Here is a 26173-nt window from a genome sequence, read left to right as displayed (position 1 = left end):
CCAGCGCACTGGCCAATCACAGACCGCCGTGAGTATGCACTAAGGTTTGTATATCGAGGGGCGGGATTTGTTGTCTGTTTGAAGGACAGTCATCTAGTCCAATAGCGTGGCACTCAGCGAAAGGTGACTAGCCAATAGCTGCGTCTATTATGGTGAGCCGTGAGGACGGGTGCTGCGGAGGGTCAATTTCATCAGCATGAGTTCTCAGAAGGGAAACGTGCAGCGGTCCCGGCCGCAGAAGCATCGAAATATGACGGTGTTTAAGAACGACAAGCATGACAGCAGCACGAAAACCAAGGTGAGAGGAGGGGACAGGTGTGTCTGCTGCACGGGCGCCCCCTGCTGTCACACAGCTCCAGTGCTGGGGTCTCCATCTAGGAGCCACGTGCTTTAGGGTTACAGCGTCTTTACCTTCTAATGACCATTAGAAGTCTATATATAGAATTAAAGGGGTTGTACCAAGATGACCGGATATCCTCATCCACAGGTGTTTAAAAAACCTCTCCAGCCTCGGGGGACCTCTCGGAAAATAGTTTGGTAGCCCCTCCCCCCCCACTAATGAGGAGGTGTGGTCAGGGGCGTGGCTAGACATGCAGCTTATCACAACACAAGATTTTACCTCCATTTTTTTCTAGTCGCCCCCTATAATAGTAGCGGCGGTGCCCCTGTCTGTGGCCCCCAGTAATAGTATAGCAGCAGCGGTGCCCCTCTCTGTGGCCTCCAGTAGTAGTAGTAGTAGTAGTAGTAGTAGCAGTAGCAGTAGCAGCAGCAGTAGTAGCAGCAGCGGCGGCCCTCCTCTCTGTGGCCCCCACTAGTAGCAGCGGCGGCGCCCCTCTCTCTGTGGCCCCCACTAGTAGTAGTAGCGGCAGCGGCGCCCCTCTCTGTGGCCCCCACTAGTAGTAGTAGCGGCAGCGGCGCCCCTCTCTGTGGCCCCCACTAGTAGTAGTAGTAGTAGCAGCAGCAGCGGCGCCCCTCTCTCTGTGGCCCCCACTAGTAGTAGCGGCGGTGCCCCTCTCTCTGTGGCCCACAGTAGTAGTAGCGGCGGTGCCCCTCTCTCTGTGGCCCACAGTAGTAGCGGCGGTGCCCCTCTCTCTGTGGCCCACAGTAGTAGTAGCGGCGGTGCCCCTCTCTCTGTGGCCCACAGTAGTAGTAGCAGCGGTGCCCCTCTCTCTGTGGCCCACAGTAGTAGTAGCAGCAGCGCCCCTCTCTGTGGCCCTCAGTAGTAGTAGTAGTAGAAGCTCAGCAGCGGTGCCTCTCTGTGGCCCGTAGTAGTAGTAGCAGCGGCGGTGGTGCCCCTCTCTGTGGCCCCCAGTAGTAGTGGCAGCGGTGCCCCTCTCTGTGGCCCCCAGTATTAGTAGCAGCAGCGGCGGTGGCACCCCTCTCTGTGGCCCGTAGTAGTAGTAGCAGCGGCGGTGGTGCCCCTCTCTGTGGCCCCCAGTAGTAGTGGCAGCGGTGCCCCTCTCTGTGGCCCCCAGTAGTAGCAGCAGCAGCAGCGGCGGCGGCACCCCTCTCTGTGGCCCCCAGTAGTAGTAGCAGCAGCAGCGGCACCCCTCTCTGTGGCTCCCAGCAGCAGCGGCGGCACCCCTCTGTGGCCCCCAGTAGTAGTAGTAGCAGCAGCAACGGCGGCACCTCTCTCTGTGGCCCCCAGTATTAGTAGTAGCAGCGGCGCCCCTCTCTGTGGCCCCCAGTATTAGTAGTAGCGGCGGTGCCCCTCTCTGTGGCCCCCCACTAGTAGTAGCAGCGGTGCCCCTCTCTGTGGCCCCCAGTATTAGTAGTAGCAGCAGCAGCAACGGCGGCACCTCTCTCTGTGGCCCCCAGTATTAGTAGTAGCGGCGGCACCTCTCTCTGTGGCCCCCAGTATTAGTAGTAGCGGCGACGCCTCTCTGTGGCCCCCAGTATTAGTAGTAGCGGCGGCGCCTCTCTCTGTGGCCCCCAGTATTAGTAGTAGCGGCGGCGCCTCTCTCTGTGGCCCCCAGTATTAGTAGTAGCGGCGGCGGCGCCTCTCTCTGTGGCCCCCAGTATTAGTAGTAGCGGCGGCGGCGCCTCTCTCTGTGGCCCCCAGTATTAGTAGTAGCGGCGGCGCCCCTCTCTGTGGCCCCCACTATTAGTAGCGGCGGCGCCCCTCTCTGTGGCCCCCACTATTAGTAGTAGCAGCGGCGCCCCTCTCTGTGGCCCCCACTATTAGTAGTAGCAGCGGCGCCCCTCTCTGTGGCCCCCACTATTAGTAGTAGCAGCGGCGCCCCTCTCTGTAGCCCCCACTATTAGTAGTAGCAGCGGCGCCCCTCTCTGTAGCCCCCACTATTAGTAGTAGCAGCGGCGCCCCTCTCTGTAGCCCCCACTATTAGTAGTAGCAGCGGCGCCCCTCTCTGTAGCCCCCACTATTAGTAGTAGCAGCGGCGCCCTCTCTGTGGCCCCCACTATTAGTAGTAGCGTCGGCGCCCCTCTCTCTGTGGCCCACAGTTGTAGTAGAAGTAGCAGCAGCGCCTCTCTCTGTGGCCCCCAGTATTAGTAGTCGCGTCAGCGCCCCTCTCTCTGTGGCCCACAGTTGTAGTAGAAGTAGCAGCAGCGCCCCTCTCTGTGGCCCCCAGTAGTTCTGTGTTTCTCTGAAAATAAGACCCTTTCTTATATTATTATACTTACCTAGCTGGGTCGGTCTTGATCCTGCTGCCCTCTGTAGCTCCACCGCACGTCCTGAAGCCCTCAGCCGCCAACAGATGATCGCCTCCTGGTTACAGGATTCATAAATCCCACCTCCAGGAACTGCTGGCTGTGATTGGCTGAGTAGCACTTGAGAGAACCAATCAATGAAGCGCTCGATAAACCAATGCGATGGCTGTGGTTGGTTTATCGAGTGCTACATTGATAGGCTGAGGCTACAGTGGTGGATTGTGGGAGCTTCATGACATCAGAGTAGTCACAGCGGCCGCCCCCTTTCTTATAAGAGAACCAGGAAGTAAAGAGAAACACGGGGGTACAGAAGGTGGACAGAAATAAGGGGATTTACAAGATTCTGCAATTGTTAGTATTACTGTCTGCAGTAAATGTGGTCCCTGTACTAATTCAGCAACTTTTGTTAGTGGGAAACCCCTTTAAAGTTTTAAAGGGGTTTTGGCTCTCAGCCACTGTGTGCTTCCAGGTTGCTGCTGACCAGGACCTGTGACTGCTGGAGGTGGCTGCTCTGTGAACCCAAGGTTTGCTTTTCATTATGCTGTCTCTTAGACCCCATTTACACTGACAGATGATCGCTCAAACGAGAGTTTGAGTGAGAGGTTTGAGCGATCATCTTTGCATAGTCTATAGTAGCTAATTAGCTACTAAAGAGCTATGCAGGCGGAGTGGGACACTGCCACTATGGCTTGGCAAACCATACAGCTGTTCTCCATAAACAAACAGCTGCATTGTTCTTTGGGCTTACATCTCGTGTCCTGCTGTGAACTACCAGCAAGACAGGAGCTGAAAGAATCTTATCGGCGCTGCCGACTGATAATATCCTGCACCTAGAGAGCCTCGTGTAGCGCAGAGTGTAAGCTCTCGTCTACGACCTGAAGGTTGCAAGTTCAATCCCCGCATGATTCAGGTAGCCGTCTCATGGTTGACTCAGCCCTCCATCCTTCCAAGGTCGGTAAAATGAGAACCCAGCTTGGTGGGGGGTAATAAGTAATAATTGCCTGAAAGCGCTGCGGAATAAGTTGGCGCTATACAAATACCAAGATTTATTTATCGCTCAATTCAAGAAAACTAGAATTGAACGATGAACGACTCGTGCACAAAAACTACATGATGTCTGTGCATTTAGACCCAACGGTTATCCCTCAAAAGAGGGCTTTGAACAAATTTTGAGTGCGACTCGTTGGGTCTGAATGGGCCCTTAGAGGTTTGGGATGACCTTTTATCAATGAGGATGTCCTACAATGTTGCTTTGTGTGAGGACAATGTTTTCTCTTGTTTGATTACATCTGACTAGATAGAACTGACTGCGTCGGATGTTGTTACGCCATTTATTATAGTGCACGTTTTTGTTATATTAGAATGCTGTTCTTCTCCACATTGTTACAATAAGTGCTGGTTATTATTCTTCATTATCCTAGTCCATAATTACACCAAGATATTTAAGAGATGAGTTTGAACTCTTTCCGGTGAAGGCAAGATTCTTGGCTCCTCGTCTCTGCGTAATCATCCTCCCTGTGTGCGTCGTCTCACCTCCTCTCTTGTGTCGTCATCCTCCCCGTTTGCGTCGTCTCGCCTCCTCTCTCTTGTGTCGTCGTCCTCCCCGTGTGCGTCGTCTCGCCTCCTCTCTCTTGTGTCGTCGTCCTCCCCGTGTGCGTCGTCTCGCCTCCTCTCTCTTGTGTCGTCGTCCTCCCCGTGTGCGTCGTCTCGCCTCCTCTCTCTTGTGTCGTCGTCCTCCCCGTGTGCGTCGTCTCGCCTCCTCTCTCTTGTGTCGTCGTCCTCCCCGTGTGCGTCGTCTCGCCTCCTCTCTCTTGTGTCGTCGTCCTCCCCGTGTGCGTCGTCTCGCCTCCTCTCTCTTGTGTCGTCGTCCTCCCCGTGTGCGTCGTCTCGCCGCCTCTCTCTTGTGTCGTCGTCCTCCCCGTGTGCGTCGTCTCGCCGCCTCTCTCTTGTGTCGTCGTCCTCCCCGTGTGCGTCGTCTCGCCGCCTCTCTCTTGTGTCGTCGTCCTCCCCGTGTGCGTCGTCTCGCCGCCTCTCTCTTGTGTCGTCGTCCTCCCCGTGTGCGTCGTCTCGCCGCCTCTCTCTTGTGTCGTCGTCCTCCCCGTGTGCGTCGTCTCGCCGCCTCTCTCTTGTGTCGTCGTCCTCCCCGTGTGCGTCGTCTCGCCGCCTCTCTCTTGTGTCGTCGTCCTCCCCGTGTGCGTCGTCTCGCCGCCTCTCTCTTGTGTCGTCGTCCTCCCCGTGTGCGTCGTCTCGCCGCCTCTCTCTTGTGTCGTCGTCCTCCCCGTGTGCGTCGTCTCGCCGCCTCTCTCTTGTGTCGTCGTCCTCCCCGTGTGCGTCGTCTCGCCGCCTCTCTCTTGTGTCGTCGTCCTCCCCGTGTGCGTCGTCTCGCCGCCTCTCTCTTGTGTCGTCGTCCTCCCCGTGTGCGTCGTCTCGCCGCCTCTCTCTTGTGTCGTCGTCCTCCCCGTGTGCGTCGTCTCGCCGCCTCTCTCTTGTGTCGTCGTCCTCCCCGTGTGCGTCGTCTCGCCGCCTCTCTCTTGTGTCGTCGTCCTCCCCGTGTGCGTCGTCTCGCCGCCTCTCTTGTGTCGTCGTCCTCCCCGTGTGCGTCGTCTCGCCGCCTCTCTCTTGTGTCGTCGTCCTCCCCGTGTGCGTCGTCTCGCCGCCTCTCTCTTGTGTCGTCGTCCTCCCCGTGTGCGTCGTCTCGCCGCCTCTCTCTTGTGTCGTCGTCCTCCCCGTGTGCGTCGTCTCGCCGCCTCTCTCTTGTGTCGTCGTCCTCCCCGTGTGCGTCGTCTCGCCGCCTCTCTTGTGTCGTCGTCCTCCCCGTGTGCGTCGTCTCGCCGCCTCTCTCTTGTGTCGTCGTCCTCCCCGTGTGCGTCGTCTCACCTCCAAGAGTCATAACACATAAAAATACACATGGTAAATATCCCATTAATACAGTCTATATAGTGAATTTAACAACTATTTCAACATCTAAAATGTTCACAGAATCACAAAAGGGGGGAAAAAGAAAAAACGCAAGATCTCTACTTCATACTTCCTTTCCTTCCTATCCTCCTTTTTTTTTTTTGTTTGTTTAGTCTCTCGTTGTCTCTTTTGTTGTCTCTTGTCTTTGCTCTTTCACAGTAGTCTCTCATCCCCTCTTGGTCATCATCGTCTTTAAGCCTGATTGACGGGAGATGTGGAGACTTAAAAGGGGTTGAAGAGGGGGATGAGTCATCGGGCTCATTGAAATATAGGGGGGAGGGGGGAAAGACTCGCACTCACAAAGCCTGCAGCTAATAGTTGCTTTTTACTGTGTGTTTAGCTACAGAAATCACATCTCCATAGTTCACTCTTCCTGTGCACTGTCCTACGTGACTTCATGTTTGTATGTCAGACTTTTAGAGAGCAGGATCTGCAGACCTCTGTGTACAGTTCACAGAACACAGCACAACAGCCAGGCTCCTCTCACCAGTCCTGAGAGAACTGAGATGTTCACCCTACAGAGAGGAGAATAGGAAAAACACAGGATACAAGTCATAGAATGGTTAGAAATAGCTTATCATGTACACACATGGCTGCTGATTCTGAAATTTCAGTCAAATAGGCTTTGAGCATTACATCTTACTGAAGTTCTGGCTGTAACGAGAAAACCTAAATATCCTCTTGGGTCACATGCATTGTAGTCCGTGAGTCATAAAACAGTAGGATGCACATGGTAAATATCGCATTACTATAATCCATATAGTGAATTTAACAAATACTTCAACACCTAAAATGTTCAGAGAATCGCAAAAAAATAACAGCAGCATTTCTCTGCCTTGTCCTCTCCAGGTAAGCAAATATTGGTCATACAAGTGACAAGTAATGCAAATGAAAGGGCAAGAGTTACCCTTCTGATATATTGTGTGTATATACTGTATGCTTAGCTCCCCCTGAAATCCTCTAGTTTCCAACCATTGCATTATTATGTCTGAGCTCACTTCCCCTCCTTGCAGCAAGCCTGTAAACGGCCTGTGCTCTGTGTGGTCCTGAGGCATCTAGGAGACCGGCGTACTACAGGACGGTCTGGGGGAATATTACAATACGGAGCACGGGTAGTTTATAGACTGGGAGTGCGAAAGGGAAATTAGAGATAGTAATTACATCTTTAGAATCTGTTCTTTGGAATTCCAAGTTAATACTAGGGGTCTCTTGTTTCGGACCCTCTTCAATCACCCAGAGCAGACAGTCCCTCCCTCTCACCTTCTGCCTGCAGAGATTCTTATGTGGTAACACAGGGCCGCAGCACCATGTCGCCATCTCTTCTGGAAGATTTTATTGACTTAACCCCTTAGTGATGGAGCCTTTTTGTTTTTTTTTGTTTTTTCTATTTTCTTTTTTCCTCCCCCCCCCCCCCCCCCTTTTAAAAAAATTGTAACTCCTTCATTTATCTATCGATGTCGCTGTATGAGGGCTTGTTTTTTGCCGGACGAGTTGTAGTTTTCAATGGGGCTATTTAATGTACCATATAATGTACTGAAAAACTTTTAAAATATAAAAGTGGAGGGAAATGGAAAAAAAAAACCCATTCAGCCATCTTTCAGTGCGTCTTGTTTCTACAGCGCACAAACTGCAACAAAAATGACATGATAACTTTATTCTATGGGTCAGTGCGATTACTACGATACCAAACTTATATAGTCTTTTGGGGTTTTTTTTTTTGCTGTACTACCTGTATTTTTTTTTTTCTTTAAAGATATTTAATTTTTTAAACATCTTTGAAGTCTTCATCTTCAGCAAACAATAACTTTTTTTATTTTTCCATCAACATAGTTGTATGTGGGCTCATTTTGTGCGATACGTCCTCTAGTTTCCGTTGGTACCATTTTTGGAGTCGGGGTGACTAAAAAAAGTACATCTCGACGTTCACCTTGCGGGTAAATAATGCATTAGTTTGATAGATCGGACTTTTACAGACGCAGCGATACCAAATATGTATTTTTGTTTTTATTTAGATTCTTTTATTGTAAATAAAGCAAAAGGGTTTTTGTTTGTTTTTTTTGAACATTTATTTTTTTTATAATTTGTAAAACTTTATTCTTATTTTTACTTTTTTATTTATTTATTTATTTATTTATTTTCTAGTCCCCCTAGGGAACCACAACTTGCGATGCTTTGATCACTCCTGCAGTATGATGTAATGCCACAGCATTACATCATTCTGCCATCTGGCAGGCAGCCTATCAGGCCACCCCACGGGGACAGTTTGGGTATTAGTGTAATATGTCTCCACCGGAACTATGGGTGGAGACATAGTGAGTTACAGTAATGGCTGTGGTAACGCCCAAAAGCTGCTGATTGAGTCCTGTGGCTATCTGTCAGCAGTGAGAGCAGAGAGGACCAGGAGGTTTGTAGTGGCGTGTGTTAGTCGGGGGGAGGGGTGTGCCGTGGGTGGTGGAGCTGCCCGTTCAGGGGATTTAAACGCTGCCGTCAGAATTGACAGTGGCACTTAAAGGGTTAACAGCTCAGATCATCTGAGCGCCTTGTCGGGGCTGTTGCCTTCAGGTGTCAGCTGTTTCTTACCTGCGATCTCCCCCATACACGTCCTGCACCTGCAGGATGTAAAAACACTAGATGGTGGTCACTAAGCAGTTAAAGTGCCATACGGATGTCAACTAGTCGTAGACTATACAAGCTGAGCAAATATTGACTTTCTCACATCTGATATGTCAGTTATTTTTTCTTAACTGTAAAGTTTTTAAGATTGTTGCTCGGTGCGGTAAGCGTTACCTCTCTGGCACCATTATATGTATACCCTGTCCCTATACTGCTTGGGAAGTAGAATCGGAAAGGACTCATTAGGTTGATCTATGACGACCCAGGAGGAAATCCACCATCAGGAGTGATTTAAGAAAGTATCCGTGACCCAACCATACTGTAGATGGGTGTGTATGTGTGTATATATATATATATATATATATATATATATATATATATATATATATATATATATATATATATATATATATATATATATATATATATATATGAAGGGGGATTTTGCGTTATTTGTCACTTGCATGTAGGAGTACGTCCAATATTTGCTTACCCGGCTAAGTAAGTAAACTTTTTTTCCAGATGTTCTGTACGTTGATTTTAGAATTCTTTCCTTTTTAGAAGATAAACTCCAAACAACATGACGGCGTGTGCCAGCGCTGCAAGGAGGTGCTGGAATGGCGGGTGAAATACAGCAAGTACAAGCCCTTGTCTCAGCCCAAGAAGTGGTAAGTGATGCGGTGGGCTATCTAGCTCCTACTTCACACGGTTTCCACAAGCTTCCTGCTAATGCCTCTGGGAGGAACATGAAGGAGTTGGGGAAACAATAAAGCTTTTATCTGAAATCTGAGACTTTTTCCATGAAGCTTGCGGCTGGGAAGAATTGTATATGAAATCGTTCCTGACGGAGAGCCATCCTTTACCAGAGGCCCTGATGTAACTTAAGACATTGCCTAAAAAGGGAAATACACCTGCGCGGCCAATTAGCGTTGCCTTCTGAGTCCAAGCATCCTTTCATCTTGTACTCAGAAGCGCATTATTTTAGCTATTCCCAGTCATTGTTACAAGGCTTGTATAAAGAGTCTAACATTGACTTGCAGGAATGCTGCCTTCCACTAGGTGGTGCTGCAGCGGTATAGTTCCATCTCCCTTATTAGCTATTCCAATGTGACAGTGTAAGGGCCCTTTTACACGGAACAATTGTCATTCAAAAGACCTTGTCGGATTGTGCAAATTGGACCGGTATTCGTTCAGCGTAAACACGGCCGACGATTGAAGGGCAAATAATAATTAATTCACTTATAATTCGGCGTTCGTTTTATGCAGGCATCATCGTTGGCCCGTTCACAACTTGATACCTGTAAACGGCGATTATTCCCAATCACTAGTTGAGTGAATGTAAATGGCGGAACGAACAAAATGTAAACGATTTGTCTGCATGTATAATCTGGCTGCACGAGCGAACTCTGTCATCATGCGAGAATGAATGAAATGCTGGTCATGCAAGTCCGCTGCCACTCTATTCATTTTCAATGGGTCTATGGAGATAGCCGAGCGCCAAGCGGTATGCTTTACACAGGAGCGATAGTCGTTCTGTGAATGGTGGTGAAGTCGTCCCATCCGCCTGCCTTCATTCACAGTAAACGCCCATCATTCGTAGTTGAATCACTGCCTGATTGCACGGGCCGACGGTCGCTTGGTTGTTAGTTCTGCTAAAACTAAGCGCCTCCTAAAAGTGAGTGATTTCTCGCTCAGGACAGTGTTGATTGTATGCGGAACAATTATCGCCCTTATTCACGGTCCCCAGTGATAATTCGGGCTGTAATCGCCCCGTGTGAAGGTCTACGAGACGGCGTATCGCTGCGTATTTTCTCCCACGCGTTGTCCTGCGGAGTCAGAATTTTTTTTTTTTATTTCCTGCTCTGTCGCTTAGTGACATTATCTATAAATGCCGCACGTACGCAATACGTACAGCATATGTACAGCGTTTATTTTGCACTCCTAGAGAACAATAGGGTCTCTATCGCGCATAATATGCGGTACAATAGAACATGCGTTTTACGCACGTATTATATACAATTTATATACACAAGTGTGAACGGATCAATGAAGATCAAAGTACTTTCATCGACTCCATTCACCGCCTATCACGCTTGTGTGAGCCCGACCTTAGTGCTCCTAATGGCTTTGCATTAATAAACTTACTACATGACTCCATAAACTGTCTGTAAAGTTCCTAACTTTATAGGAGACCCTAATTTACATATCTTTCCATCATATGGTGCGATTTGGATAGTAAAAGAGTGTATATTTTGTCGATTTTTGCGCTATTTCAATTACAACTACTGAAGTGTATAGATATGGATGGAAACCTTGCCCTGTCATTAAAGGAAGCGTTCACGCCGCTCTGTGACTGTCCATAAGGCAGCTGTGTATAAGGCAGTGACGGAGGAGTCACAGGGCTGTGTGTCGCCACCTACTGATACTTGTGTAGGAAGGGGGAAATAAAAGGGTGGAGTCGGATATATTTACAGGCGTGGGAATATGTGTCATGTATGTAAAGCACTACACACTGTGCACAGAGGAGTACTTGCCGGGGTCCATGGTCTCTGCATGGGGTTCTGCGTCACATGTAGAGGTGTTAGCAGTTACTTTGCCTAGTTGGGGGGGGGGGGGGGGAGTTAACCGGAACAGCAAAAACATCTGTAGATCTCTGCAATGAGAAGGACAGAGGACCCTCGTGCTCAGCGGTGAGACCCCCACCAATCAGCACGTTATCCCCTATGACCCCCTTTAATCCAGGCTCCCATCATATAGTTACAGGCCGTGCCTGCATGGCATGCGCCTCTATTAACCAATAAGCGTCTTGTTTTACTACAGTCGCTTGATGTAGCGTAACATGACAATGCAGTCCTTGGAGCATAAAAGGTTGTGCGTCCTTGCGCTAATCAATATGTGTCAGGGCGACAATAAGCCCTACCCTGATTTCTGGGGAGGTGGGGGGTGTCACTTGAAATATAAACCCTACATGGAAAAAAAACAATACTCCCTTCACAGGTGCTGTCCCAGGCCCTCTCTGTGCTCTCCAGATGCTCCGGCAGTCTTACATGTCGTCCTCAGCGGTAACGGACCATTCTCGCCCTGGTTACGTAAATGCTGTGATTGGCTCAGGACCGCAGCCTCGGCCAATCACAGCCGGTGCTTGATGAACCAATCACAGCCATTCAATGATGTCATTTGGGGGAAGTACATAGTACACTAAATCCTAGACTACTACTTTCAGAGAGAGCCTGTATCCATGCAGGGTGTTAGTACCAACCTAAGGCCGGCTTCACACGGGTATAATTGTTTTTTGCACAAATGAAATGTGCGCGCGGAATACGGACACGTGAACAAACCCACTGAAATCAAGGGGTTCTATTCACTGCGTATTGCAGCAGATAATCACATTGTACTCAGCTGGCAGCCCGTGCGAAGATAATGCAGAGTGCAAAGTTCAGACCACATGCTGGGATTTGCAAACCGCTGCTGGAGGCTCATTTACACGCAAACGGAGATAATCTGCTAATGGACATTAGTGCCCATTAGTACTTTATGCAAAATGATCACTACAACTGTCAATCGTTTGAAAGATTGTCTTTGCATGTAAATGGGCCCTAAAGCTTCTCATTGGTTTGATCTCCGGTTTGTGATCCAGATCTGGGTTTTTTCTATGCAGCATACCATGGATACATATCGCTAAATCAGAGATAAGCCCAATTACTCTAGTTTCTTAGATCATCATAGTTGTTGTCGAACACCCGCGGCTGCACCTCATTCGTTATTTAGGTGGTGCTCTACTACTCTTGTTCCTATAATGCAGTTGGGGCAGTAAGCCTTCCTGCGCGCTATTGCTGTACTCCCATAGAGAAGAGCGCGGTTGCAACGGGGGGAAAAATAATAGACCTGCTGTAGCCGGGGAATCCGCGCCGCAGCGTCGGCTTATGCCCACTTTGTCGCGATGGATTGGCGGTCAAATCTCATCCACATGGCTGGCTAATCTTGGGATTAGCGGTCACACTGAAATTCCGCATGGAATTTCCATGGCAAATCCGCCCTGTGTGAACCCAGCCTATCAGTACAGGATACATTTCATCTATGAGTAATGTAGAACATACTGGCCAAAGTGGTCATAAATTGTATTGTCAACTCTTTAAAACATGCCAGTAGGATCCTCTTTAATTACTTGTCTTTATTTTTTTTTTGTCAGAGAAATTTGGGGCTAGGCAACCCTAAAAGCACTTATTTGCATCAGCTTGGCTAATGCATATTTATGAATTTTTGAATTATTATGCACATGAATGATCGGAGTATAGTCCATGCACCATCTGTCTTTTTATTGTATATGGGCATCTTTAGACTACCACAATAGGATTTTTCCTTGGGTATATCAATAGTATTTTAACTTTTTGTGAAATCCTTTTTACCTTTTTTTTTCTTTTTTTACCTTTTCAAGACCCCAAGCGTGGTTAATATACGCCACTTAATCCTGGCCAATGATAGAAGTACAGTAACTTAGTATGTAAGGCCGAATGAAGACAATGTCCATCTAGTCCAGCCTGTTTATCCTCCTATGCTATTGATTCAGAGGAAGGCAAAAAAAACCAAGAGGCAGGAGGCAATTAGCCCTTTTCGGGGAAAATTCCTTCCCGACTCCCTAATGGCAATCAGACTATTCCCTGGATCAACCCCTAATAGTTCCTACCTGCCTGTATACCCGGATTAACAATTAACCTAAGATTTATATCCTTCCGCTCCAGAAAGACATCAAGTCCCCTTTTAAACTCCTCTATGGATTTTGCCATCACCACATCCTCAGGCAGAGAGTTCCACAGTCTCACTGCTCTTACAGTAAAGAACCCCCTTCTATGTTGGCGATGAAACCTGCTTTCTTCTAGATGGTGGGAGATTAAAGCTCTTGCTCCTACAATTAAGCAGGAACAGGTCAGGTCCTCAGCTGTCAGACATAGCCGAGGACCCGGAGGAGAAGGGAGAAGTGTTTAAGTGCTTCTGCCTTCTCATTTCCAGGCTACATAGCGCACAATGATCGCTATGTACTAAAATGTGACTGCCGGGTGCTCTCTGTTACAGCAGAGCTGCAGGGTCCTAGCGCACCCTGATCAGCTCTGTTAGTGATTACTGTTACTAACAGTGGGAAGTTTTTCACTATAACTGGGGCTCCTTTGGATGCCCCAGCTACAGTGGAAAAGTATAAAAAGACAATGTGAATGACCCCCAGAGGTCTTGTATGACATCATGGGGGACATAGATGGTAAAAAAAAAATAGTTACAAAAATAAGTAAAAAAAAAATTTACAGACTAAAATATATACATAAAAAAGAAAATGACCCACCGCCAACCAAAACAGTCACCATATGCCCCCTGTAATTCAAGACTATATAAATTATATATCAAAACGTCCGAAACAAAATAAGGAACCCATTCCCATACTTTATAGTAACGTAAATATACTCATTTAAAGCTTAAAAAAATATATTTTTTTATTTATAGTTTAACCCCAAATGATCTAAAAGACAGAGGAGGAAAGTCAGTGAAAAAAGATATTTAAAAAATAGCCCTATGTATCACTGGGGAAAAAATGCAGCAAAAATAATTTTGGTAGCTGAAGAAAGAAAATAGGGCAGTGAAATTCCTATAAAGTGTCTGGTTCTTTTAGGACCAAAACACCCTTGTCCTTAAGGGGTTAACGTAGGGTTAACGGCTGGATGAATTATGGATTAGAGCGCTAACACTGTAAATGTTCGGCATTATTTGCTTTGTGGTACAAGTGGCAATGCTGAAAAGGCGCAGCACTGTAAGTCACACCTTAGAGAAACAGTCCCTGAAGGCTAAGAGACTTCTGCTGGTTCGCCGGTATCTAGAGAAACCGGTGAGTAGACTAATGACTGTGGGCGCAGCTCAGCGTGACGTCGCCGTGAGTCATTGTGCCAACACCGTCTAAGAATGTGCTCATACATGGCAGGTGAGTAAGCCTGACACTACAGCATCACCTGTAAGTCATTCCTGAAAGTTTCTCAAACTTTATTCTTTGGCTTTGAGAATACAGGTAAGACGGACATGTTTGCAGGTTTTTGATTTTAGGTCAAAGGTAACCTAACCTGTCACCAAACCAGTTCTCTTTACGTAAGGCATCTATATAAAGGGTGGAATCAAGATTTTCACCTTCTTGCCCTGCTTACTAACTTTTAGGGCATCCAAACTATTCCCACTAGTTCTGTGTTTGCAACTATAGGAACCTGCCCGGCAAATATTTTTTACCTTTTTAGGTTCTTGTATCTCTAGAAACTTTCTATCTATGGAAGTTTTGGACAAGCATTCTTTCGGGAAGTCTTTAATATATTTCATCCACCCATCGGCTATTCTATTAACATAGTATGTTAAGCTGAATGAAGACAATGTCCATCTAGTTCAGCCTGTTTCAACCCCCTTGTTGATCCAGAGGAAGGCAAAAACCCAAAGAGGCAGAAGCCAATTAGCCTATTTGGGGGGAAATTTCTCCCTGACTCCATAATGGCAAGTATCTGGCCACCTGAAAGAGGCCTTATTCATCAGCTACTCTTTTACTCTTCGCACAAGGGAATCCCGGTGCAACGTTGGAGGTCCCAGCGGTCAGACCCGCGGTGACCATACATTTATCACTTATCCCCTGGTGTTTAGTGGAAAACCCCTTTTATTAGAAGACAAGATTAATTCCTGAAGCTGAAAGTTAAAAATGATGATAACTTTTAGTGCTAAAGTTTGATCAAAAATACCAAGTGGGCACAGAAGTGTTTTTGATTATCTTACTCTTCCAATCTTCTGGGTGTTCCTGAGCTCCAGCCCTCCTCTACCTCCAGTAGGTCATGATCTGAGGATATCCCGTAGAGAGAACACAGGCTACAGTACTAAGGAAGTGCTGAGAACATGACCTGCTGGGGGTGCTTGAGGAGTGGCGCTGAGAAACGCTCCATTGTGATAATGATTTGATGAGGTCTTGGACTGTTTACTTACGTGTTTTCAATACTTTACATAACGTTCCTCAATGTTCATAAGCTAATTTCCTCTTAGGCCGCCTGCACACATTTTTGCTCCGGAATCTGTGTCGGGCGTCCGCACCGCGGATCCGCAGCAAATACCGCATAATATGGGAAATTGATTCTACCTGCACACAAACTGAAGAAAAATCGCAGCATGCTCTATTTTTGCGCAGGCGGCTTCCATTGAAGTCAAAGGAAGCCACCCGTCTGCAGTTAACATTGTGGACAGGTCGCGGATTCCACGTCCTTGCCTAGTGACAGCATGGAAAAAAATAAACGTGGGGAAAAAAATCTGTACTGCGCATTTCTGATGGCGGCTCGCTGCGGCCTTCTGCAGTGCGGATGAAGAGAAAAGAGACAGGAACATGCGGACGCCGGCTGGTGTCGGGGTCGGATTCCACTGCTGGCGGGCTTATGCAAATAAATTGCATTCTAAATACCCCTTAGTCCACGAGTAAATAACCTTCTAAAGACATCCCCCGAGGTACGTGTATCCTGGGTTGTAACCTATGGGGAGGTTTATAAACTGTCTTAGGCCACCTGCAGACTGCCGGGTCAGATCCCACTGCGAGAATTCTCGCAGCGGTATCCGACCCACGCCCCTGCAGTGACCAATGCGGCTCACCTGCTTCCGCGTCTGCTCTGCTCTGTGCCGGCTGCGAGACCCACACAGAAATAGAACATGCGTGTTTTCACGCGGACAAATCGCGGCTGTGTGCATAGAATTGCGTTTTGTAATGCACTGGCAGAAATTCTGCGGGAAATTTGTGCCCGTGTGCAGGCGGTCTTATGGTGTAAAAATAAAAATTACACAGTTTGGCATATTTGCCCTAAAATTTGCAGTCTTTGTTTCTTGCCCCTTGGGGAAAGTAGATGGGGGTCCAGCGAGGAATGATTGGCCATAAACTTTTCAACAAAAGTATCCGTTCTAAATTGTGCAAATAGCAAGTGTAGGTTTCATATTTTTTCTTAGGCCTTGCGCACGGGTGGATTTTTGCTGCGGAATCTGGGGCCGGCCTCCGCCTCCGGGTTCTGCAGCAATAACCCTCCATAGCACGCTATGGAAAAACGATTCTTCGCGCACATGAGGGGAAAACAATTGCGGTTTCCGCTCGTGGATGAAAAATCGCAGCGTGCTACATTTCACTGAGGTTCCCTCACAGACAGCTTCCATTGAAGTCAATGAAAGCCGTCCAACACGCAGCCTGCACTCCATGTCGGATTCTGCGAAAAGAGCAGGAGACTTAAAAATTTTAAAAAATCAGTACTGCGCATGTGCGCTGGTGTGACAGCCGGTATGTCCACACACATCCGTAATACAGAAGTAAGAAGACACGGACAGGTATGCAGGGTCACCAGCCACGGGCACGGGCGGAGTCCATGCTGGATTCTCCAGGCGGAATCCACGCGTGCCGAAGACAGGAGGCCTTTAGGAAAGTCTAATTATTTTTTCGCAGACATGCACTTTTTAATAAATTTTGAAGATAGGCGAGTATACAGTCTTTTTTTTAAAGTCTATCTCCCGTCCAGCCTTTAATTTTTTTTCCTTCTAATCACACAACCTTTAACCCTTTGCAATCCAATTTTGGATTCAGGGTTTTCTAGTTGGCTTTCTCTTTCTGCCATTATATAATGGCACCATCTGCTGGCTAGCGCCAGTACTGCGGTATGGGGCATGCTGGAGAGGCCCCCGACAACAGAGTGGCCAGTAATCTACAGTAAGAATACCCTGCCGGACATCTTCCGACATTGGAGCTATACAGCCTTTAATCGGAATGTCTTCAGACGTCAGACAGTGGATTGGAAAGGGTTAATAAATCTGCCCCGTAGTTTGTAACCTGTGTGTTCAGGGTAAACGGTCCTAGGATAGCATAGAGTGCAGCTACCTACCTCAGGATAATCTAGTAGGGTCATGGTACATCTAACTAAGTACAAGAAGGAAGATGCCTATATTTCTCATTCTTCCGCTGTTTAGGGCATTAGTGTCCTCTCTAATTTTATGCGTTCTCGTTGGCTGTGTTTTGCCGTTCTTCTGCGTGTGTTCTGTAATTAGACTGTCATCTGCTACTGCGAGATTATGGATCAGTCTTGGCCTTTTAAAGCTTTAATGCTGAGCAATTATTTCTAAATCTCCTTTTACTTCTATGAAGTGAACAATAGAAGACGATGACAATTGTTTCTAGACCTTATCTCCTAAGCCTGATACAGATATTACAAGCACTCGCTCTGCTGCTTACTGTGATTGTGCAGATTAATGCATTTACTGGAATGGAGCTATGCAAAGGTGGAAAACCACTACATAGAAGATCCGCCGGAGGACAGCAGTGCAACGAGGCACCAGCAACTACTTCACTCCCCGTCCCCCGATGACCTTGGCAGTAAAGAGTTTAGTATTACCAGAATGTGTTTTAGAATACAAAGCCCAATAATGGATACTTTGTCTCTTCGCTGCTTAGTACGAATAATTTTAGGCCTATTGTCCAAGATTAGCACACCTCTCCACGGACAACAAAGAACTACTTTTTGATGTTTTGGGGGCCAGGCATTCATTATTTGTAAGGAGCAACTCAAATATTGTGGTTTATACATTACTGTGTCACTGTTTTGTGTTTGTTCAGTGTGAAGTGCCTGCAGAGGACGGTGAAGGATGCTTATCACATCATATGCAAGCCATGCGCCCTTCAACTCGAACTTTGTGCCAAGTGTGGAAAAAAGGAAGACATTGTGCTGCCGTAAGTAGCGGGTCACTGACTGGTGCTGATGGCGTTCTTCTGTCTGCGTAGCCTGGAGGTGGAAGCATGGGCTGACAGAAATAGGAGGGCTACAAATATAGTGGAGGGTGGAAAGAAGAACACTTATAAGTTTAGCCTGGAGGAGAGAAGAGAGGGTGGGAAAGGGATGATCCAAATCTCTAAATATGGTAAGGGTATAAATGAGGTTCAGGAAGGAAGTGGGTTCGGAAGCTGAATAGAAGAACAAGGGGGCACAATCTGAGATTAGTTGGGGGGGCGGGGGATTGGAAACAATGTCAGGAAATATTTTCTTACTGAAACAGTAGTACATTTGTGTAACCAACTTCCAGCTGATGTGGTTGGAAAATTAATAATCCATCTAAGCTACCTGGGATTAGTATATGCCGTCGGGAAATAATGTAAGGGCAGGCTAGATGGACCGTAGGGTCTTGTTCCTCAGTTTTCTGTGATTCTATGGATAGGAGTCATTCTTGGCACATTCCATCTTGGGCCACTCTCACACGGCCGAGAAAATCGCACAAGATTTGTGTGTTGCGAGGCACACCAATATGAACCCCGTTCATTTGAATAGTGTCCTATACATAAGCGGGGGCACTCCGGTGATTTTATTTTGTTTTTCATTCATAATGCAGCTATCCCCTCAGCACATGTGGGTAGCGGCTAGCATTACTTCGGTTAGTTATTTCTTTCTGTCTGAAGCTTCTGGCCTCCTTCTTTTTCTTAACGTTTTATTTAATCTTGATTATTGACCAGCTCAGATCTGCTTTGGGTTATGGATTTATTTTCTAGTCAAATTCTCAGTTTGCCTGATGCGATTACATGATTTCTACCACAGAAACTGTGTTGGGAGGGACACAAAAACTGTCAGTTACTGATGATGCTCACACAGCTCCAGTCATACGGTTATATTAGAGGAGATCCCAGCTAAGCCTCCTGATTTTTTTACTACTTGCCTGTAGCTTATTTAGGCGACTATAGAAGGTAATGATAATTAAACTGCTCACCCCCTCCACTCTCCCCAAAAGCATGCAGAAAATGGTATAGCCTCAGCTAATGCTGTGCTGATACATCGTAGGATTGTTGTGAAAGTTAAAAAATCTCAGCCTCAAGATGATAAGCATTAAACAGGGGGCTGCACTACATGTGTACAGAGGGGAATCAGGAGTCGATCCCACGCCATACAATGTGGTGGGTGGCGGCTGTTTTTTGCAACTGATACCTGCCCACAACAGCTCTGATAAGCACTCTCGCTGATCGCAGCTGTTAACCATTTAAATGTCACAGTCAATTCTGACAGCTGGATTTAAATGCCCTGATTGGAGTTCGGGGGTCCCAAACGGCCACTGCAATAAGATTGATGTGCATACGCATTGTGCAGATTTGCAGGGTGCTGTTTGGTTGCAATGGCAGCCGGGGGCCTTCTGAAAGCTCCCAGGGCTACTATTGCAGATTGCCTATCTAGCCATGCCTGCGTCGTGGCTTGATTCCCTGTCAGATTGCAGTATAATGAAACATTATGGCATCATACTGCAGGGGTGATCAAATCATCACAAGTTCTTGTCCCCTATGGGAACTTTAAAAAAGGAAAAAAATGTAAAAATGAGTTATCTTTATTTATACAGTGCCGATATATTCTGCAGCGCTTACAAGACGGGGAGAACAGATACAAAAACCACGGTTACATAGTAATCAGCTGATGGAAAAAGTAGTGGTAAGGGTCCTGCTCCAGCGAGCTTACATACTACAAGTAATGGGGTTATACAGAAGGTAAAGGGGCTGGAGATGTGCACAGTATGGCGAGGTGGAGAGTGAGGGATGCTATATTCATAGACAATGGTCAGACCTAAGCCGTGTGACTGCAGAAACGGTGTGACTGCAGGGGGCAGTTTATGGTGGCCGGCAGGCTTTGCAGTCGGTAGGACAAGGAGCATGTTATCGGGGAGTAAAGAGGGGTTTGGCTTAGGAGATATGGTATGCCTCCCTGAAGAGGTCAGTTTTTAGGGCACGCCTGAAGTTTTGTGAGTCAGTGATTGCCTGAATAGTTTTGGGTAGTGCATTCCAGAGGACTGGTGCTGCTCTGGAGAAGTCTTGGAGGTGGGAATGAGAGGCTCGAATTAAAAGGGCACTCAGTCTGATTTTGTTAGCGGAGTAGAGGACATGGGCTGGGTGGTGGATTGAGATGAGGGAGGCAATGTAGGGCGGCGTGATGCTGTGGAGAGCTTTATGGATGAAGATAGAGTTTAAATTGGATTTTGTATTTGACAGGCAGCCAGTGCAGGGACTGGCACAGGGCAAAGGCATCCGAGTAGCGGCTGGACAGGAAGATGAGCCCGGCTGCCGCATTCAGGATGGATTGGGTGGGGGAGAGCCTGGCGCGGGGGAGACCAATCAGCAGCGAGTTGCAATAATTGAGCCGAGAGTGGATGAGTTATATTAATCCAAAAAAAAAGTAATGAAAGTTCAAAACAAAAATTTTACTATGTTTATAATAGAAAAAAATGTAAATTAAAAAAAAAAAATTCTTGGTATCTCTGCGTCCATAGAAGTCTGGTCTATTAAAGTAACGTATTATTTACCCCAGATGATGAACGTAGTCAGAAAAAAAAATTATTTTGCCGCTTCCACATCAACCTTCTGCATCACCTGACTAGCGGTGCTGGGTAGCAGGAGAAGCGCTGCGCTGGTGGCGTGAAGAATTGGAAGGCGAGGGGAACACTTTTACTGCCCAAATCAGTTGCAGATCAGTCGGTGTGGATTTTTTCAGACTATTTCGTTTTCGGAAATGTGGATTTTGCCGCGGAAATTCTGCAGCATTTCTGCTACGTATGATAGAACCCCTTGTGTCAATTTCCAGTACTTTTTTAAACGGCAGCAGATGATCGCCTAAGGTCTCATGTCCACAGGCGGATTTTTTAGCACGCTATGGAAAACTGTGGTCTCTGCTCGCAGATGACAAATCGCAGCATGCTCCATTTTCCTACGGTTCCCACATGGACAGCTTTCATTGAAGTCAATAGAAGCCGCCCGAGCCACGGCCCATTCGCAATTGACACTGTGGATGGGCCGCAGATTTTGTAGTTTGAAAAAAAAACAAAACTTGTACTGTGCATGTGCACAGGTCCTTTCGCACACACCTGCAGTACAGAACTTCAAGACACAGACAGGTACGCATGCGGAATCCGTGCGTGTCTGTGGGCATGAGGCCTTAAGGAGAACTTTAATCCCAGAGAAAGTATACTAGATAACTTGTCATTTGGGTGAGGCCCTTTAACACGATGTGCCCACCTGGTAGCACTGCTGTTTGTCAAGCAATGGTGGCATCCATCCAGAACGGCTTTTTTTTTTTTTCTTGCTCTTCTTGTTCGCATGATTTTTTTCCCCTCTGTTTTGACAAAACGACAGCATAGATTAAGGCATAATTGATCATCTATAGAGGACTGAGACAAACGAGCCAAAGTCTACTGGGGTTACATTGTTTTCTCCAACAAGTTGAAGCTACCTAGCATTGATGTAACACTTGGCCCGTCTCCTGCAGCCATGACTCTACATGTATGTATGGAACATTCCACCGGAACCATTACTCTCTGGCAGGCAAGCACATCGGACTGTGCAAACAATATAGTGAGCAGCACAATGATAGATTGAGTTGGAACCATTTTCAAGTGTTTTATTCTATTATCAAAGCAGGAACAAACCTCCTCGTTGCTGTTTCTGTACGGTCTTTGGAATAACTACCAGTATTTCACATACTGTAGTATTCACCATATCTTTAGTGCCCTCCTGATAATAAGGCTGTGGTATTCTTCGCCATATCGTTAGTGCCCTTCTGACATGATATGGCAAAGAATACCAGAGGCCTTACTGTCAGGATGGCACTAACGATATGGCGAAGAATATTGCAACACTTACTGTCAGGATGGCACTTAAGATATGGCAAGGAATACCAGAGCCCTTACTAAGTGCCATCCTGACAGTAAGGGCTCTGGTATTCTTCGCCATATCGTTAGTGCCATCCTGACAGTAAGGGCTCTGGTATTCTTCGCCATATCGTTAGTGCCTTCCTGACAGTAAGGGCTCTGGTATTCTTCGCCATATCGTTAGTGCCATCCTGACAGTAAGGGCTCTGGTATTCTTCGCCATAGCGTTAGTGCCTTCCTGACAGTAAGGGCTCTGGTATTCTTCGCCATATCGTTAGTGCCATCCTGACAGTAAGGGCTCTGGTATTCTTTGCCATATCATTAGTGCCATCCTGACAGTAAGGGCTCTGGTATTCTTCGCCATATCGGTAGTGCCCTCCCGACAGTAAGGCTGTGCTTCTGCTTCAAAAGTTTTATTCAAAGTTGACCTTAAAGGGGTTCTGTCAGCAAAACCCCTTTCTTACCTGTGCCCTGCATCCTGCCCTGCATCCCTGTACATGTTAACCTGGAAAATATTAAAAAAAAACTAAGTAAAATTACCTAATCCCGTTGTAATTCCTCCCTTCCTTGTTTTTCCTGGCGCGTGAGGGGTCATCTCCCATCGGTACCCCGCTGACGCCAGGGCTGCCCTGTAATATAAATCAGAGTCCACGGCAAGTGCACTGGGAAAGGGGGATGCATGCACACTCGCCGTTGACTATCCAAGATGTCACAGGTTAGATGCGGCCCGGGTGGCAGTACTTGCCGTCCGGCAGTGGTGGAAGCTGAAACTTTGCCAGCTTCTTCACTGCGATAGAAAGGCTGGTGAACGGTCGGGTAAGGCACAGGTGAGTATAGAGTTATTTAGTTTTGCTGACAGAACCCCTTTAAGTTCCTGAATATATTTTATTTAAGTCCATGACGCTGGGGTTCATGAAGACGTAAAGCTTTTTTGTAAGATCAGATCCTACACAGTGGCCTGTGTAGGAAAAATGTATGGGCAGCAGTGACTAGTTCTGGGTTCACCCTACCCTCAGTGACTCCATGCAAAACCTCTGTGGGCAGTTCTGTTAGATGTGACGGGAGGAAGAGCACAGCATGCAGAACTATTCTTCCAATTAAAAGAATGCGCACTTCTATAGAAGCCTGACAGACCCCATTATGAGTCAGTGGGGTCCATCTGGCCCTGTATAAGGGGGCTAGCACTGCCATTGTGGCTGTCGTTCTAAACCATGATGACAGTGTGAATGTAAGAACGTCATGAGATGTTCACAGGCCAGAGGTGCCTTGTGTTGGGAAGAGGTTACAAGTATGTTTACTCTTGGGGAAAATCCATAAAATTATTAATTAAAGAATATATGCAAAAAAATATATATATTAATGATCGGTGCCGTGTGAAACAGAATCCTTTTGAAAGACGCTGCTTTCTTGATCACTGTAAAAAAAACCGCATGCAAAAATACGCATACGCTCCCGTGAAGCCGGCCTAAATACTGGAGGCGACTCATTGACTTTTCTTGAAGAGTGTTCTTATGATGATCTGTGGCCTATGCAGAGGTCAGTTATGCAGTGAGGGGGGAGGAGGTGAGCTATGTCTATCACCTATTGTGAATGATGGATCCTGTGCCACCCACAAGATGCAGAATGCTTTGCCCAAGATGGTTAGCAAAATACTAAATACAAATAAGTCTTATTTGTATAACACCAACTTATTCCATAGCACTTTCAGGTAATTTATTTACTACCCACCCGCAAGCTGGATACTCATTTTACCGACCTCGGAAGGATGGAAGGCTGAGTCAACCTTGAGCCGACTACCTGAACCGTGTGGGGATTGAACTCGCAACCTTCAGGTCGTGAGCGAGAGCTTAGGACTGCATTTCTGTTGACTTGGCACTCTGCGCCGCTGGTTGAAAAGTGTTGTCCTCATCTCTTGCCAGGAGTAGCAGAAACAAGTTGTAAGTTCTTAAAACCCACTATAGATGGCACCATGAGCAACAGGCCACTGCCATTAGCCTGTCTGCCAGTACTGTATGCTGTCCATGGTGAGGGAAGCACAGAAAAAATAACGAGTTCACTTTAATGCTGTTTACACCGATCTGAATCCAATCACTTCTAGCATAATTAGTGTGTTGTTCCAGATACTCTTATTTTTTTTTCTTCTAAAACTTAACTTATTGAGGTAACTTTTCTTTTTTTTCCCCCCCATTCTAGAATTGCAACCCTACAACAGACAGACCCCTCCGCACCCTATGAGGGCGATGATGCCGCTGGTGAGGAAGAGGATGACTTGGATTTTGATCTAGACTTAGAGTCTGATGAAGATGATGGCGATGATGGCAAACGTACGAAGCATGTGAACGGCACACGCTGTAAAAAAGCTGCAGCGAGCGGCAGCTAACATTAGAGAAGATGCTGACCTACCTATAGCTGTATACCTATACATTTTCCACAATATCCAAGTAACATTATAAATTCACGTGGAATGGAGACGAGAAAACTTTGTATCTTTGCGTTCTGTCAAGAGGGAGGTGGGGGCGGGGTTGCACCTCCTCGTTCTGTAACTAGCCAATACATTACTTTAGTGAACTGCGTTACTATTGGTTATACTGTCATAAAGTACCAGTAACATATGTTCTTGTAATCGGGAAGTCAAGAGGGGTGTCGTCTCTCCTTGAGGAGAGCTCCCAAAAAGTGTGTGGAGACACATAGGGGGTGAGTGGGTTGTCGCTTCCCAAGGAGAGCGCTCAGAAGGGGTGTGAAAAGACACCTGAAAAGTGAGAGAGGAGACTTATACGGCTATGCATGCTCCTCTTGGTAGTTTATGCAAATAAGGAAGATAGAATGATACCTCTGCAGCGCCACCTGTTGGATGGCAGCATTCCTTCAATCAATGTCAGACCCTTTATACAGGTCTTTATAACAATGATTGGGACTAGGAAACCAAGCCAGAAAACCATACACAGACAGCTGATCAGTGCAGTCCTCTCACTATCCATTACAAGCAGGATTATACTGAAAGGTGAAGCCTAACACAGGATCAACCATGCAGAATAGGTGATTGTCACAGCTCACCTCCTCCCCCTCCCGGCACAATGACCTCTGCACAGATCATAGAGCAGTCTACCATAGAAGTCAATGGGTCAGCTCCTCTCCATTTTGTGACTGTATTCAGCATATCTCTAAGAGCTGCTGTAGAGTTGAATTCCCCATTTGTGGATAGGCTTGATTATCTTAAAAGGGGTTTTCTGTAGCGATCTGCTTCCTCTTCATACACTCTGCTTCGGCACTGATAGTGGGCACCGAAATAGATAATTGGTCGAGGTACCGAGCAGCAGACCCTAGTCGATCACCTATCCTGAAATTAAAACCATTGATCAGAATAGCCTGGAAAACCCCTTTAATTTCCCACTGTAAATTGGAATGATGGAGACTCTTTAAGCTCCCTTACGCCTACCCCCCCTTTTTTTTCTCCTGCCCCCTACATTCCCCCTCTTCGCTTTGTTTTATGTGTTGCCCCCCTTTGGTGTAGTTCTATCTCTCCATCAGACTGTCATACGGACTCTTATGTTCAACTTCTATGCTAGCTATAATATATATTTCACTAAGTGGTTATTTTTAGTTTCCCTTCCTTTATTTTTTTTAATATTGCAACATTCTAATGTATTTTCTATATTCTGCACCTTTTTTTCTATGTTCTATAATTTGTACTCTATTTAACGAATTACCGCATGTGATTACTATATAATTGTTCTTGAAATCTTTGCATACGATGTCAAAGTAAATGGCAAAATTTGATAATAGCGTGAAAACTAAAAGGACGGAATTGATAATAAAAGGCTTTAGAATTACCCAGTTGCCAACTACTGAGTTCACTTCATGCTAATGTAGAAAACCTTTTGTTTGCTGCAGGGCTTCACGTTGGTGTACAGTGACCTCTTGTGGTGAAGTGTAGTAGGTTTTTCAAAAGGGAGCTACAAGCACTCTTGGTGGTTCTTCCTTGAAGTGACAAAGCATTGTGTGGTTACAGAACGCTATCCTAATGCTATACAAGTTATAGAGCTTTTACTGAAAACTTTCATGATTAAAGAATAGTTGCCATTCTTCAGATAACATGACCTATAAGTAGTGTGTGAGCCTGAAGACTCATGAACGTGGCAACAGCCGAAACTAATAAAGGGACAAAATACACAAAGGCGTTTGCAAAATCGAAGAATTTTATATGTTCTGAATCTACAAAACAATCTTCCTGCACTTGTGATTGCATTTT

The 26173-nt window shown here is 46.6% G+C and overlaps 1 protein-coding gene across 1 annotated transcript; it reads left to right on the top strand.

Moving 5' to 3' along the window:
- Positions 1-124: 124 nt before the first annotated feature.
- C5H9orf85 (chromosome 5 C9orf85 homolog) lies at positions 125-26173 on the top strand. The gene is made up of 4 exons (XM_066604173.1): positions 125-298; positions 8800-8906; positions 17873-17986; positions 24118-26173. Exons 1-4 carry the CDS (start codon positions 197-199, stop codon positions 24302-24304), a joined length of 510 nt encoding a protein of 169 aa, XP_066460270.1. The 5' UTR covers positions 125-196; the 3' UTR covers positions 24305-26173.

The sequence above is a fragment of the Eleutherodactylus coqui genome, chromosome 5 (genome assembly GCF_035609145.1).
Source record: "Eleutherodactylus coqui strain aEleCoq1 chromosome 5, aEleCoq1.hap1, whole genome shotgun sequence".
In the NCBI taxonomy this organism is placed as follows: Eukaryota; Metazoa; Chordata; class Amphibia; order Anura; family Eleutherodactylidae; genus Eleutherodactylus; species Eleutherodactylus coqui.
The sequence above is the reverse complement of the archived record's forward strand: the minus strand, read 5'-3'. Positions and strand labels throughout refer to the sequence as shown.

Coding starts and splice junctions, on each gene's coding strand:
- C5H9orf85 (XM_066604173.1), top strand. CDS start 197: ATGAGTTCTCAGAAGGGAAACGTGCAGCGGTCCCGGCCGCAGAAGCAT. Junction 299..8,799: donor ACAGCAGCACGAAAACCAAG/GTGAGAGGAGGG, acceptor TTTCCTTTTTAG/AAGATAAACTCCAAACAACA. Junction 8,907..17,872: donor TTGTCTCAGCCCAAGAAGTG/GTAAGTGATGCG, acceptor GTGTTTGTTCAG/TGTGAAGTGCCTGCAGAGGA.